At 42.2% G+C, this 14,346-nt stretch overlaps 2 protein-coding genes across 2 annotated transcripts; one reads left to right on the forward strand and one right to left on the reverse strand.

Moving 5' to 3' along the window:
• Positions 1-37: 37 nt before the first annotated feature.
• LOC121179501 (uncharacterized protein C20orf85 homolog) lies at positions 38-1,591 on the reverse strand. Its single transcript, XM_041034389.1, has 4 exons — positions 1,533-1,591; positions 512-614; positions 272-370; positions 38-193 (listed from the first exon to the last, which is right to left on the reverse strand). The coding sequence occupies exons 1-4, from the start codon at positions 1,589-1,591 to the stop codon at positions 38-40; spliced, it is 417 nt and encodes a 138-aa protein (XP_040890323.1).
• Positions 1,592-8,375: 6,784 nt separating this feature from the next.
• On the forward strand, positions 8,376-13,918 carry pck1 (phosphoenolpyruvate carboxykinase 1 (soluble)). The gene is made up of 10 exons (XM_041034422.1): positions 8,376-8,517; positions 8,831-9,116; positions 9,886-10,070; positions 10,430-10,633; positions 10,961-11,148; positions 11,234-11,396; positions 11,493-11,717; positions 11,923-12,054; positions 12,200-12,295; positions 12,605-13,918. Exons 2-10 carry the CDS (start codon positions 8,893-8,895, stop codon positions 13,060-13,062), a joined length of 1,875 nt encoding a protein of 624 aa, XP_040890356.1. The 5' UTR covers positions 8,376-8,517; positions 8,831-8,892; the 3' UTR covers positions 13,063-13,918.
• Positions 13,919-14,346: the final 428 nt, after the last annotated feature.

Here is a 14,346-nt window from a genome sequence, read left to right on the forward strand (position 1 = left end):
GTGATAAGCTGAGGCAACAGGGGAGGCGAACTTCCACTCAGCTACAAGCATCAAGAGGCCAGTCCAGCTCCTTCAGAAAACTGCGCCTCCCATAATGCACCGTGCCGAACTTTTCCAGTTGAAGGTGTGACTGACCCGAACGCCAACCAATCAGGGCCTGCGTTGTCTGAGGAACTGGAGGGGAGGGAGCAACCTGGGGGAATGAAACAAGGACTGTGAGAGTTTTTGACATAGATACATGAACAGACGTACAGACAGACAGATATCATACAGGGATGTATTTTTCTGGAGGGTTTGCAGGTTGTGGGACCAGATGGTGGGGAAGCTCCACTCTGACAGCTTTCTTCAGCTTCACACTCTCCCTCTCGTACTGAAATACACACAGCAGAGGTTGTGTGTTTGTGGGGTGCCCATATGTTAGGTCACCTTTTGTGAGAGGACAATTTCTTTGTTGCACATGCTGTGGTACTTTTTCAACATTAGATGTCAGAGTGTGACGGTGTTTGTATACCTCCTTGTAGACTTCGTTCAGGAAACCCCACTTTTTGGGCCAGACTTCAGCCGAATCCTTCTCAACTTTTACATGTGCTTTCCTGCACACACACACACACACACACACACACACACACACACACACACACACACACACACACAGAAGTTCATAACACACTGATAGAGAGATGAAACGGGTGCTACCAGTACTTGCAGCTGTGTGTTTATCTGTGACTCGCTCTAAACCTCATCATCATCCAGCCTTCATTCAAAATCACAGAAAGCTGAAGATCCAGTAACAGCAAAACTCACAGGAGCTGTAGCTGCTGAATGCTAGCAGAACAACAAATGGCTTACCTTTCCTAAAATGAGGTGGTCTTTATATTTGGAGAGAACATGGACAGATAACAACAAGAGCTGGAAAACCTGATGGCAGCGTAGAGCTGCAACCATGACAACAAATATTTGTAGTGTCTCGGTATAGTGAGTACATTTTCTCAGATGAAAGTGATCATTGTCATATTATAACATGGCATTAAAAAAAAACAAATCTTGTAATAACATCCAGTTTTTACAAGAACCTTTTCTTGTTTTACCATTTTCATTTTATCTTTAAACTTTTTCATTACTACAAAAAGTCAGCATATCTCATTAAAACAAGTTATGCTTCTCATTATAATGACCGTCCAAATCTCATTAAGACAAGCTTATTTTTTGCTATAACATGATGTTAGTGTGCAAAGCTTTAATTGTTATGTAGCACATTAATACTAACATTAATACTATTAAAAGTAAAAATAACAGTAATTCCCAACGAGCATACGGAAAGACTCATATTTAGATTATTCATTAGCATGGGATGTATCGCACAGCTTGTTGTTTTAAAGCTTTTAAAAGTAATTTTAAATATCCAGCCAACATGATAACAATCCTCTGACCAGGACTAAGGAAGAACATCTTCATGCTCAGCATCACAACAGTGACTGAAGTAAACACAAACAAAACACAGCACTGTAAAAAGTGTAAGTTAGAAGGTTCACCAGATTTCGTCCTGATGCACGAAGTTAATGGGTTCAGATGTTCGCTTTGAATCCGCCATCTGTCCTGACCGGTGTGTGTGTGTGTGTGTGTGTGTGTGTGTGTGTGTGTGCGTGGGTATTGTCTAAGTGTGTATCAGTATGTGTGTGTGGTTTCTTTCTCCCTTCCCAGCTAATGTTTCACCTGTGTGTAAGTCACACTGACAGACCTGTTTACTGTCGTCATGGAGATGGGGTTCCCTGACACACACACAGATCCTCTCTCTGTCCTGTCTGTGTAACCACGGTGATGGTGGGATGGAACCACTGGGGTGTCGCTGGGAGCTCAGACAACTTTGTGTTTTTAGTCATGTTAGTGGCAGAGCTATAATTAGTGCGCTAATTAGCAAATGTTAGCACGCTAACACACTGAAGTCAGATGGTGACCATGGCAAATATGAAGTGTTCAAATGACTCCAGAACTTTCTCCTGTTCAGGAAGAAAGAAAACCTCATTCAAAATCCCACTGACATCTGCAATAATGTGAATGACAAACACCCAGACTCATCTTTTCCTCACATCTTGTTGGGATCTGATAAATTAATGTGATGGATTGATGAAAAAGCAATAATTTGGTCAATTATTGGTGAAAAAATGTCCAGAAGTAGGTTCAAAACTGAGTAAATTTAGCTGAAAAATCATCTTTCTAGTTCTTAACTGACTTTATTTCACAGTGTAACTACCTTTTGAAATGTAGTTGTTAATGATTATACATTTAAAAGTCATGTTTAGTCAAATTTACTCCACTTTTAACATAGGTGCTAAAGTTACTACACTAAGTGATGGTGCAAATACAAGCATGAAACAGCACTATGAGATTTATCATAGCAATATTCGAGACAGACATGGCTTTTTCTTCAGGTCAACACAAATTACACCAGTAACTGCAAAGAAATGAATATAAAAAATAATTTCAAAATATAAACGCACTAAGACGCACTGAAACTGAACTATGTCAGAAGCCGATCAGTTAAGCAGCTACTGAGTGATTCAAACATGATGATTATAAATTGGTTTGACTGGTTAGCTGCTACATCTTCAATGTGCAGCTCCTGTTTCAGTCCATGAGGTGTCACTGTCAGGCTCTCCAGCAGAAGTACTAAACCAGGGGTGTCCAAACTGTTCCACAAAGGGCCAGTGTGGCTGCAGGTTTTTGTTCCAACCAAGCAGCAGCACACCAGACTTGACTCATTTAATCAACTGATCTCAGTCTTCAGACAGTTGATTGGTCACACTGTGTGCTCTTCATTGGTTGGAACAAAAACCTGCAGCCACACCGGCCCTTTGTGGAACAGTTTGGACACCCCTGTACTAAACCTTTTACTAAACCCTGTCTCGCCAAACATCAGACCTCGTCTCACCTGCTTCCACAAAAATGACACGACCCACAAGAAGAAGCTCAACTGCCTCTTTCCTTGTTTTCATCTACATGTGAAATCATATTTACACACACAGAATGATTACAGAGCAGATTAACTTTTAATGTCAAAGTCGGGGGAAATTTCCCTGTCCACTGGCAAACATGCAGACACTGAAGGATGCGACTTTAAAGTTTTTCTGAATCCTAATGACAACGATAAAGATCCTCATGCCATACTGAGATCTGTAACGTATTCTGTTTAAAAAAAAAAACCCTAAACCATAAATTGTTGATTTTTATATGGTTGTTCTTTACAATTAAAATGACCAGTGGATTTAAAACTATTTCCTTTCTCATTGCTGACTCCACATCACCATTAGTAAACCACAACCAAGTCAGATTTTATACAGACAGCTGCTGGACAGGTGACACTGAGTATTAGTTGGTCTCATTGACTCTTAGTTAACATGGAAATGTGTTTCTTAGTTCAGAGATAGTGTGGCTCTAAATGTATCAGGTGTAGGTTTGTCTTTATTTTTAGGTGGTTGAGTAGTTTTAACTTACATTTTTACACAGATTGCATTATATTACCGAGGCACAAGGTGGCACTATAATCAAGGGCATGTTAGCAGGCACAGGTCCATCAATGGTCTCTGTGACTGCTCTGATCTCTTAGCTTTTTGAAAATGACAAAATTAAAGTGTTGATTTTCTATTACTAAAAACACAATTCAGAGAAAACTAAGACAAACTTAGAAAAGCTCCACAAAATAAATAAATTATAAAATTAATATTCTGCGTTGTTGTAACTTCTTGTGTAATTTATGTGGCCTTATCAGTGTCTAATCATCGTCACATTTGTTCAACTTACTTTAAAATTAAAAAAAACTTTATTTTATTTTATTTTTGAATGTAAGTATTTTTCCAAAAAAGATGGATAATCTGCAGAGTTCTTGAACATTTCCAGGCCTGAAACATGAACATTTAGATTTCAGAATTTTACGGGTTTTCCTGACTGTGTGATGTGTGATTTTCCACTGTTCATGTTTGTGCACATTTTGGAGATTGACGCAAATTGCCTCAGATTACACCCCCTCCACCCTGCAGACCCACTTTGTTATCAGGTGCATGGCTTTACATCAGTGCACTTGGTACTTTAACCTCTGCTGCACTTGCTGTTTGCTATAGGGCTTGAACATGTGTTGCACAGATCAAATCAATCAATGACACCTTTTCACTAAACCCTGAAGAATAGTAAAGGCTCTGCAACACTTTCTGCAATGGGAAGAAACAGACTACGAGAGTAGGTGTAAAAATGGTATTTTAAACACTGAGCACCTCTGAAATATTGTTGTTGTCACAGTGTAAACTATATACAGCTTTACTCTTAGCCTCTTAGCCTTACTCTATGAAAAACAGAAAGTTAGTACATCTTTCCATCTTCATTCAAAAATGTGTAGAAGGGATCAAATCACAGTATGTAGAGTTAAACATCGGTGTTCAAATTGTGGATGTTTTTCATTTTGGTCCAAGTCCGCTGTTTGTTTTCTGCCGCAGTTCATATACTCACTCTTAAGCACGGGTGTGTTTCATTGCTTCAAGGGATTTTATAGACTTACAGCCACTGGTGTTTTCAGTAAATTACCTCTCTGTATTCATAAACCCATCCTGTGTTATCGGAGAATTCTTTCTTTACAGATAAAACTGGTCAAACTCTTTCTATGTCCGACCAGAAGGTTATCTTTAGATTTGGCACAATATATACTGAGAACAGTACATACGCAGTTTATGAATGTAAGTACCTGAATGAAAGGAAGTTTTTTCAACCCTGTCTCCTATAAATTATGTGGACAAGAGGATACCGCCCTACAGGATTAGATATTTTTAGGAAAACAAATAATGTGCTGATATGTTTTAGTTAAGTTTTAGTTATGTTAAAGTTAACCTGAGCAGAAAATATCCAGAAAGAAAAGACTTGACTCCATCCAGTCTCAACATAACAAAAACAGTGCCATGATAGATGTTTGTCATCTCCGGCTTAAAAGTTGATGTTGCTCAAAAAGCTCAGGTTTTCTCAGAGAAGCTATGAAGCTACACAGTCTTGAAGACTAAAACATTTTGACTTTGATCATAGGAAAATTCATCCAAATCACTTGCCTGTTGTCAGTTTGGCAGATGAAATGTCTGCTGTCCATATTTAGTCCCCTATCGTGGTGGAACATGTAGCATCAAGTTTAAATATCAGTGGATTTTGCAGAATACATGTGAACCGGAATTAATAGATGTTTAAAAATGCTCACGTGTCAACGTGTCGCTCCACCAGAGCCGCACCAGCTACAAACCTACAAAACAACAATCAACAGGAAAGACTGGAGATAGCATATCTCCTTGTGCCAGTTTAACACAAAGACCTGGCTTATGTTTGACACCGTAATACAGCGGAAGTTTCCAATATGTAAGCTCACGTTAAACATATACAGTGCAGACATAACCCCTATGCAAGCATGTCATAATCACATAGAAACATTTTGTCCTACGATGTCTGCTCTCATACACAATCAGCTCATGTTGATGGTGAAAGAAGAGATTCACGTGTCTTTGATCATGGGAAGAAAAAATTAATTTAAACACAAGTTTTCACCACTTAACGTTTCATTTTGGCTACAATGGTTTTCTCATGTCATGGAAAAATGAAGTGGGTCATCCCTTTATTTAAAGCATTGTTGCTGCACTGGTCAGATGATCACACACACACACACACACACACACACACGGCTCACAAAATAACATTATCAGTTGTTGTTGAGAAAGTTGTAGTGAAATTGTTCGGTCAGCGCTGCCCTATCAGTGTTTTTGTCCCCCCAGAAAGCTTGTAAATGGTCTGAGCTATGCTGAGACACACACACGCACACACACTTTGTCAATACAGAACTATTGGACTATGTCAAGTGTCAACGATTAGTTCTGTGAACTGAACTCAAAACAACAGAGGTTCAGGTAGAAGCTCCAAAGTTCTTGAGGGTTAAATACAGGAAAACTACCAAAAACAGTTTTCACGACTCCAAATGAATGATAATGCTGCTCCATAACTGTTAGCTGTGTAAATAAGCAACGGTTTGCTAACATCAGTTTTTTAAGTGGATAACATGTCACATGTAAACATGTTCCCAATTTCCGATGCCCCTGAGTGGCCAAAAGATCAGCTATTGCAGGTTGAACCATTTTTGTGTTATGTGTTTGAGTTTTGTTGGCCAGTCGGGGGCTGCAAACAAGCTGGAAAACACAATACTGACATATCATTACCTTAGAAAGTTAGTAGGAAGAATGTGTCAGCAAACACTGGCTCATTCACAAATTTATGGACATGGAGCAACATTACCATCCCCCTGGAGCTGTGCTTAAGTCCACCTGATGAATTTAAGTCAAATCTTCACACTACCCAAGACCTGCTTTTCTCTCCGGAGGGAAATATCTGGCCCTTAAGATGCTAAATGCTCCACGAGACAGACATTCAACACTTAGGTCACCTGATGACACCTGAGCCACTTTCTTTCCCCGTTGAAGACTGTAAAATGTGGTTAAAAACTCTGAAAGAGCCAGTAAATTAAAATTAGTAGACATTTCCTTTGACACACATACCCTCTGCAGGCCTGTGGGAGGCTGAGGTTCAGGCAAAAACTCATTTCAGTACTATTACTGCTATTGAGTACTACTGTTATTGGAGCTTTACTACTACAGTTGTTCCACTGCTGCTTTTAGTGCTGTGATTACCAATGACCATCATTCCTTCCACTGTTGCCGTTGACACCTCATCTAAAAACCTGGTCCATCTTCAGCACACACAGCTTTTCATTCTGATGGCACAAGAAAACTCGAGTGTCATTAAAGTTTAGCAGCCAGGTTAAAGATCCTCTGGCTGTTTTTATGGCTGCTGACCGGGTATTGCACAATTGAGAATACTGTTCACAAAACACTCGAGCAGAGGTTGTTATATAACTTTAATTGTCATTATCATGCAGTTTTCTTTTCTGTCTGTTCCTCTGAGCAGTTTTAAATAAGACCCCTCAGAATTTGACACCATGACCCCAGGGAAAGAAAAAATTCACTAAAAAGTTTTCGTATTAACACTAGTATTGTTTTCAGAAATAGCTTCCATACTTAAAATTTACTCTTTTTTGCACCATTTCATGGAAATGTACTTTGTTATCATCACAACATGTACAAAGCAATCACACATCTCATACAATCTGTTCTCTTTCTGAGGATTTGAAAATCTGCTAACTTCAATAACCAGTTAGAAAAAGATAACTTCTCAGTAATGTAACATCTTTGTCTGGATAAACAAGACGCAACATAATTCAGGGCCCTAATTTTGTTTAATATGCAAATACTCTCTAACTTTTGGTTGTGAAGATATTTTCAAACCACATTGCTTCAAATTTAAATAAAATCCTGCGTTTAATGGTGTGTCCATTACAACACTGATCATTCCTGAAGACATCCAGCATGTCACTTCAGCCCATGAAGAGCTGTGTCACTTTACTTGCATGAATCAACAGTCTGATCATCAAAACCGGTGCTACTGCAACTGCCACCACTACTGCTGCAACTCGTGTGTTGCTACTACAAACATTCATACTTCTAACTCTACTCAGCTCGGTACTTTTACCTTTAAAGGACAAATGTGTCTGTCATGGTTCACAGATTCCTTTCAGCTAGCACACACACACACACGCGCACACACACATGCACACACATGCACACAAAAGCATTTCCTCAGCTGACCTTTGACCACACGAGGGCGAGCCCCCGCCTGTCAGCCAATGAAGAGGCAGTCTGCCAAGGCGCTGCCCACGTCACATAGCAGCCTGACGATGTCGAACCCTGAACTTACATCACCTAGTAAAGTGGGTCAGAGTTCAGCAGCAGCTGCTGCAACAGCACAGCAGGTTTCCACACAGAGAGGACAGAGAGACAGGCAGAAAGAATGTCACAGTATTGTTTTTCAGCTTAAATCAGGGCTTTTGTTTCCTGAGCTGCAAAAAACTATATCACAAAAAATCTATGAGAGTTTTTCAATTTGTTGTTGATTCAGAAGAAAAAGTTTTAACACATGCAAATGCACTTTTCTTTTCCATAATGCAGGGAATGATAGTGGTGGTGAGGACAAGGCTGTCGGTCGCTCTGTGTGACTTCAGCTAACTGCCAGCTATCGGTTATCAGCTGGGGGCAGAGGGAACCGGTTATGTGAAGACAACGTTACGTCCCCGTTGCTGATTAATGATTTACCAGCAGCCTGTAACACACTGTGTTTTTCAGATCAGCAGGGAACAACAGGTTCATGTAAATAACCCAGAAGACGAGCCCCCACCCCCCCCCCCACCTCCCCACCCACACCCTCACCCCTCCTTCTCCTCTCCTCCCTCCTCCTGTGGGACATCCCAGGGTATAAAAAGAACAAACCCTCTCCAGCAGATACAACTGACCAAGAAAGAGAAACAGCCCTCAGCTCTCCTGAAAACAGCCAACAGGAACACCTCCGCTGATGACGCCGAGCTAAAGGCTCTCTGCTCCAAACTAACTACTGAAGGTAACCTGATGCTCTGTCTTTTCTGTGGGACTTTTGTGTAATGAGAGGAAGGACACTGGTATTATCTGCAGAGTGGGGAAGGAGGAGGAGGGGGTGGGGGTCTGCACAGGGATGCTGTTGCATCACCCAGAGTCTGTCTGACCTGGAGGGTGCAGCAGTTCCTTAACATTTAAACAGCATAAATGAGACAAAATCTATTCTGACAGATTTAAAATCTGAACAATTTTCTCTTTTCCTTTTCTCCTGTCTTTGCCTGTCCTTGTCTAACCTTTACCCATGTCTCTCTTTCCTTTATTACACTTATCTTCCCCAGACTTGTCCACTCCTAGACTTTCTTCTTTCCTTAGTTAGCTCGCTCTCTCTCTAGACTCCGCCATGCCTCCTCAGCTCCAGTCCCAGAACCAGAGTGGACCCAGGGTCCTGCAGGGCGACCTCAGCACCCTCAGCCCGGCCGTCAAGGAGTTTGTGGAGGCCAACGTGACTCTGTGTCAACCTGACTCCCTCCACATCTGCGACGGCTCCGACGAGGAGAACCGCGCCATCCTGACCCAGCTGGAGGAGCAGGGGATGATCAAGAAGCTCAAGAAATATGAAAACTGGTAGGTCGGCTGGAGTTTAGGTTCATTTTTAGGTGGTTAGAGTTGCAGTATTTTAACAAAGGACATCTTTTGGTCTTTTTTGATGAAAGAAAGAGCCACAAAGAAAGGACTAAGACCTGGGTGACATAGAAACAAATGTTTAATGTTTATAGCCTGATTTCCTGTCTGGTCACGACCACGTTTTAGATGGATTTTTCACAACTAGCAGTCATAGCTGAGGCTGTTTTAGACAGTGGAAACTCGGTGTACTCAGCAGATTGCACGTCATGTTGTTGTTTGAGAAAATGTGCAACAGCCAGTTGCCAGCAGCTGTTTGAATAGACAACATAGCAGTAAAAGGTCCATATTCTCACAAACCTGTTAAGTCCAGCTTGTTCAGTCAGACCACACCTAATTTCCAGTGGCCTGCAGAAACGTGCTCAAAAGGCATTGTCTCAGGTGTAAAATGTTCACTGTATTTTATATATCATGTTATAACATGCAGATTTTTATTTAGTATATATATATGTAGTGTATATGTATATGTATATGTATGTGTTTTTTGAAAACTGTGATATGACTACCTTGGCATGAACTTTGCAGATAACACATTAAACGTGTCCCTCTACTTTGCAAAAGAGAAAAAAGAATCTAAATTAAAAAAGAAGGCTTAATGTCTTCTTGCTCTCTCCTCTTTCCCCTCACTGGCTCCACCATCCCTCCCTCATCTTCCTCTCCTGCATTGCCTACCTCCATTCCCTCCTTCCTCCTCTTCCTCCTCCTTCTGCAGCTGGTTGGCCAGGACCGACCCGAGGGACGTGGCTCGTGTGGAGAGTAAGACGGTGATCGTGACCAGGGAACAGAGGGACACGGTGCCCACAACGCTTGGAGGTGGAGTCAGTCAGCTTGGCCGCTGGATGTCCCCAGAAGAGTTCGACAAAGCCATGACTCAGCGGTTCCCCGGCTGCATGAAAGGTGCCACAGAGACAGATGTTTAATTCAATTTGGCCTCAAATTCTTATCAAACAGAATGAACAAACAAAAACATCTGGAAACTAAAAACCAACATCTAGAAAATGCTTCACCTATCGTGAGCTGGGAGTGAGTGTCTGTCTGCAAAGCAATCATCATTCATTATAAAGCACTATAATATAAATAGGCCAATATAAAAGTAATTTTGCACTATGACCATGGCCTTTACTGCTGCTGTGCATTATGTGCACTACATGGATTTCACATTAGATCATTGTGTATCAATGAGTATTTTACCAACTGTTGTGCGGTACACAACTTCAGTGAAATCATACATAATATCTCTGACTCTCTGTCCTCAGGTCGTACCATGTATGTGATTCCCTTCAGCATGGGTCCAGTAGGTTCCCCTCTCTCTAAGATTGGGGTGGAACTGACTGACTCTCCCTACGTGGTGGCCAGTATGAGGGTGATGACCCGTATGGGGAAGGCTGTGCTGTCCGCCCTGGGGAACGGCGAGTTTGTCCGATGTTTGCACTCCGTCGGCTGTCCGCTGCCGCTCAGAAGTATGTCAACAACTTCAACCTGTTTTTCCTTCACATTCACTCAGCAAGAGAAAAAAAAACATTGCAGAAAATGATTTGTACTACTATTGTACTTCTGTTACTGCTGATCCGTTGTTTAGTCCTTTAACCTTTTTACTGCTGCTACAGATACAACTAAAACTACTAACACTGATTATGTTACTGCCATTAGTGCCAATACTTGTATTTCATACATGTTAACAGCTAACACTGTTGCTAAAATAATTTAAAACAATACATTTTTCTCTCTGTCCTCTAAATGTAAACTGTCCACTGACAAATTAATCAATGTTCTGATTCCTCTGTCAGAGCCCCTGGTGAACAACTGGCCCTGTAACCCAGAGCAGACGTTAATTGCCCACATCCCAGACCGCAGGCAGATCGTCTCATTTGGTAGCGGTTATGGAGGAAATTCCCTGTTGGGAAAGAAGTGCTTCGCCCTGCGCATCGCCTCACGCATCGCCAAGGAGGAGGGCTGGCTGGCCGAGCACATGCTGGTAAGGCAGAGGAAGGAAACTCATCATAGGCACCTAGCACACCAACCCATCTGTTCTTATCAAACCAAATATTCCTTATGTTCAGATCCTGGGTATCACCAACCCGGCTGGCGAGAAGAAGTACATGGCAGCAGCCTTCCCCAGCGCCTGCGGGAAAACAAACCTGGCCATGCTCTGTCCCACACTGCCGGGCTGGAAGGTTGAGTGCGTGGGAGACGACATCGCCTGGATGAAGTTTGATGACCAAGGTGAGAGAAGAAAGACTTCTAAAGTTCACAAGTAACACAAGCTTCAGCCATTTATAATTTATATTTTACCTCTCCACCTTGTTCCTTGTTCACTAGGCAACCTGCGTGCCATCAACCCAGAAAACGGCTTTTTCGGCGTTGCACCTGGCACCTCAGCCAAAACCAACCCCAACGCCATGGCAACCATTGTCAAGAATACCATCTTCACCAATGTTGCGGAGACCAGCGATGGCGGTGTGTACTGGGAGGGAATGGATCAGTCGCTGCCTGAGGAGATCACCATCACATCCTGGAAGAACGAGCCCTGGAGCTCGGAAGACGGTAAGATTTTTTTTCTTAAGTTTAAGTTTCAAATTGTGCAGCTACGAAAGGGAAACTGTAGAGAAACATGAAAACAGCAGAAGAAGCAAAAGTACACTGAATGCAGTAAAGATATCAGCAAAAATTCTATATGTATGAACAAATTTAAAGGCCGAGGAAAAGAATGAGAAATAAAGCTCACCCTCCCGTCTGTCTCTCTCCCCAGGCGAACCCTGTGCTCATCCCAACTCTCGTTTCTGCACTCCCGCCGGTCAGTGCCCCATCATCGACCCACTGTGGGAATCCCCGGAGGGAGTCCCCATTGAGGCCATCATTTTTGGAGGGCGCAGACCAGAAGGTGAGAGAGCAACGGAGGGAAAACTTGGAAACTAGAACACTGTTAGACGACAAATAAGAGAGAGAGGAGAGCAGAAGGTGAAAGAAAGAATTGAAGATATATATGGGATAATACTAATCTAAGTTCTGACTCTGCTTCCTTTCAGGCGTCCCTCTGGTGTATGAGGCTTTCAGCTGGCAGCACGGCGTGTTTGTCGGAGCAGCCATGAGATCAGAGGCCACTGCTGCAGCTGAACACAGAGGTCAGTAACTCCCAGTTGGCAGGACAAGTTTTTGTGCTAGTTTTACCACCACTGAAGGGATTTTCCTCAGTCTGGGGATCAGGCTCACTCAGTAATTCACACAGTAGCATGTGATCTTTAAACTAAAGTCAGGAAAGCATGAACTTGTTTGGACATAGAGTTGATCTCCACATCGAATCCACATCTGAGCAACCAGCTCAGGAAACCACCAACACTGGATTTATGACACTTTCAAATGGCAGCATGAAAAGATGGATTAAAGTCCCGGAAGTGAATTTACCCTTCCCCTCTCTCCTCTTTGCTCTCCAGGAAAGGTAATCATGCACGACCCGTTCGCCATGCGCCCCTTCTTCGGCTACAACTTCGGACAGTACCTCTCTCACTGGCTGAGCATGGCGGACCGCCCCGGCGCCAAGCTCCCCAAGATCTTCCACGTCAACTGGTTCCGCAAGAGCCCCACCGCCGGCTTTCTCTGGCCCGGCTTCGGCGACAACATCCGCGTCCTGGACTGGATGTTCAGGCGGGTGAACGGCGAGGCCGGCGCCATGCCCTCCGCCGTGGGCTACCTGCCGTGCCGCGACTCCCTGAACCTCCAGGGTCTGCGGGGCGACGTGGACCTGGACGAGCTGTTCTCCCTGGATCAGGAGTTCTGGCAGAGGGAGGTGGAGGACGTGAGGGGGTACTTCACCACGCAGGTGAACGACGACCTGCCCAACGAGGTGGCCCGGCAGCTGGAGCTCCTGCACCAGAGAGTCAAGCAGATGTAAAGGAAGATTACAAAAAAAAAAAAAAAAAAAAAAAAAGAGGGAAAGAACCACGTGTAAGCGATTTCAGGCGTGTTGATAATCCTAGAACAACATGCCTCTAATTCTAGATCAGTATTCTAGTCGTTCCAGAACATATCAGAAATTCAAGAAAAACAGAACTTTAATAATTCTGAAACCACGAACGGAATGTGAGTAATTCTAGAATATCTCCCTGTTCTTTTACTGAGTCTTTTTTTTTTTTTTTTTTTTTTTTTATTAGGGGCTCAATTTTTTTTTTTTTTTTTACAAAGGATTCCTTTCTTACAAATTCATTCAAAGAGGAGCATGTTCTTCTCTGATAATTTTTTTAGCTTTATACTTAAAAAAAAATGAAAAAAATCCTGCTTAGTTCATACTGTAGTTAGAAATCCTCTCTGTTTTGAGATTATTTTTCTGAAAATGTTGACAATGTAAAAAATTCACCTGGGAATGTTGAGATGGTTCCAAGCCCGCTTGTCCGAATAGGAATTATTTTCCTTTCTATCCATTCACATGCTGTTGTAGCAGCGAAGGGTTTTAAACTGTTGTTGTTCAAGTGTATTGTCCTGCTGCACCACTGATATTTAATAATAACTTATTATGAATGCACATCATACTGTCCCTCCCATGTGGATTTGTATGGCACAGAAAGAGTCCAGGTTAGCTCAGCTCCAGTCATGTTTGATCTCTCAAACATGGGAGAAATACAGGTTTTCTGCTCCTGTCATATTTTTTTGCCTTAATTTATTTTTATACTGTGTTGGTATCTCTTGGTCATGTGTTGTTGTCATCTTTAGCCCCCAGTGGGTGAACACAACAATAAAGGTATTTAAACTTATTGGTGGCTCACCTTCTTTTTTCTATTTTTTTTTCTTTATTAAAGAAGCACATCACAGACACAGTTTACAACCACAAATTCTGATGACTTTTGCTGCGTTAATTAGAATGATCAGTGTTTAATTTGTTCTTCCCTAAAAGGTACAACACAACTCAAAGGAGAGTGAGGGAGATGGCAATTCAGCACAATCTTTACACACCCACACAAAATAATTAAATTGCTCTGTGTGGGTTTAGGCTGTGCAGGGCTTCCCTCTGACCGTGCATCAACAGAACAGGTCCACGTTTCCATTAACGCTGTGGAAGAAAGTATTTTATTCATTTATTAAACATGGATACATCTGAAGGAAGCCTGATGCAGGTATTGTGTTGACGCTGAAGTGTTTCTATTTATTACTGCTCCGCTGGGTTAAAACCAAGAATGTACTG

This window comes from Toxotes jaculatrix, chromosome 3 (genome assembly GCF_017976425.1).
Source record: "Toxotes jaculatrix isolate fToxJac2 chromosome 3, fToxJac2.pri, whole genome shotgun sequence".
Lineage (NCBI taxonomy): Eukaryota > Metazoa > Chordata > Actinopteri > Toxotidae > Toxotes > Toxotes jaculatrix.

Coding starts and splice junctions, on each gene's coding strand:
- pck1 (XM_041034422.1), top strand. CDS start 8,893: ATGCCTCCTCAGCTCCAGTCCCAGAACCAGAGTGGACCCAGGGTCCTG. Junction 9,117..9,885: donor CTCAAGAAATATGAAAACTG/GTAGGTCGGCTG, acceptor CTCCTTCTGCAG/CTGGTTGGCCAGGACCGACC. Junction 11,397..11,492: donor GATGAAGTTTGATGACCAAG/GTGAGAGAAGAA, acceptor CTTGTTCACTAG/GCAACCTGCGTGCCATCAAC.
- LOC121179501 (XM_041034389.1), bottom strand. CDS start 1,591: ATGGCGGATTCAAAGCGAACATCTGAACCCATTAACTTCGTGCATCAG. Junction 615..1,532: donor GTGCATCAGGACGAAATCTG/GTGAACCTTCTA, acceptor TGTGTGTGTGTG/TGTGTGTGTGTGTGTGTGCA. Junction 371..511: donor TGAACGAAGTCTACAAGGAG/GTATACAAACAC, acceptor TGTGTATTTCAG/TACGAGAGGGAGAGTGTGAA.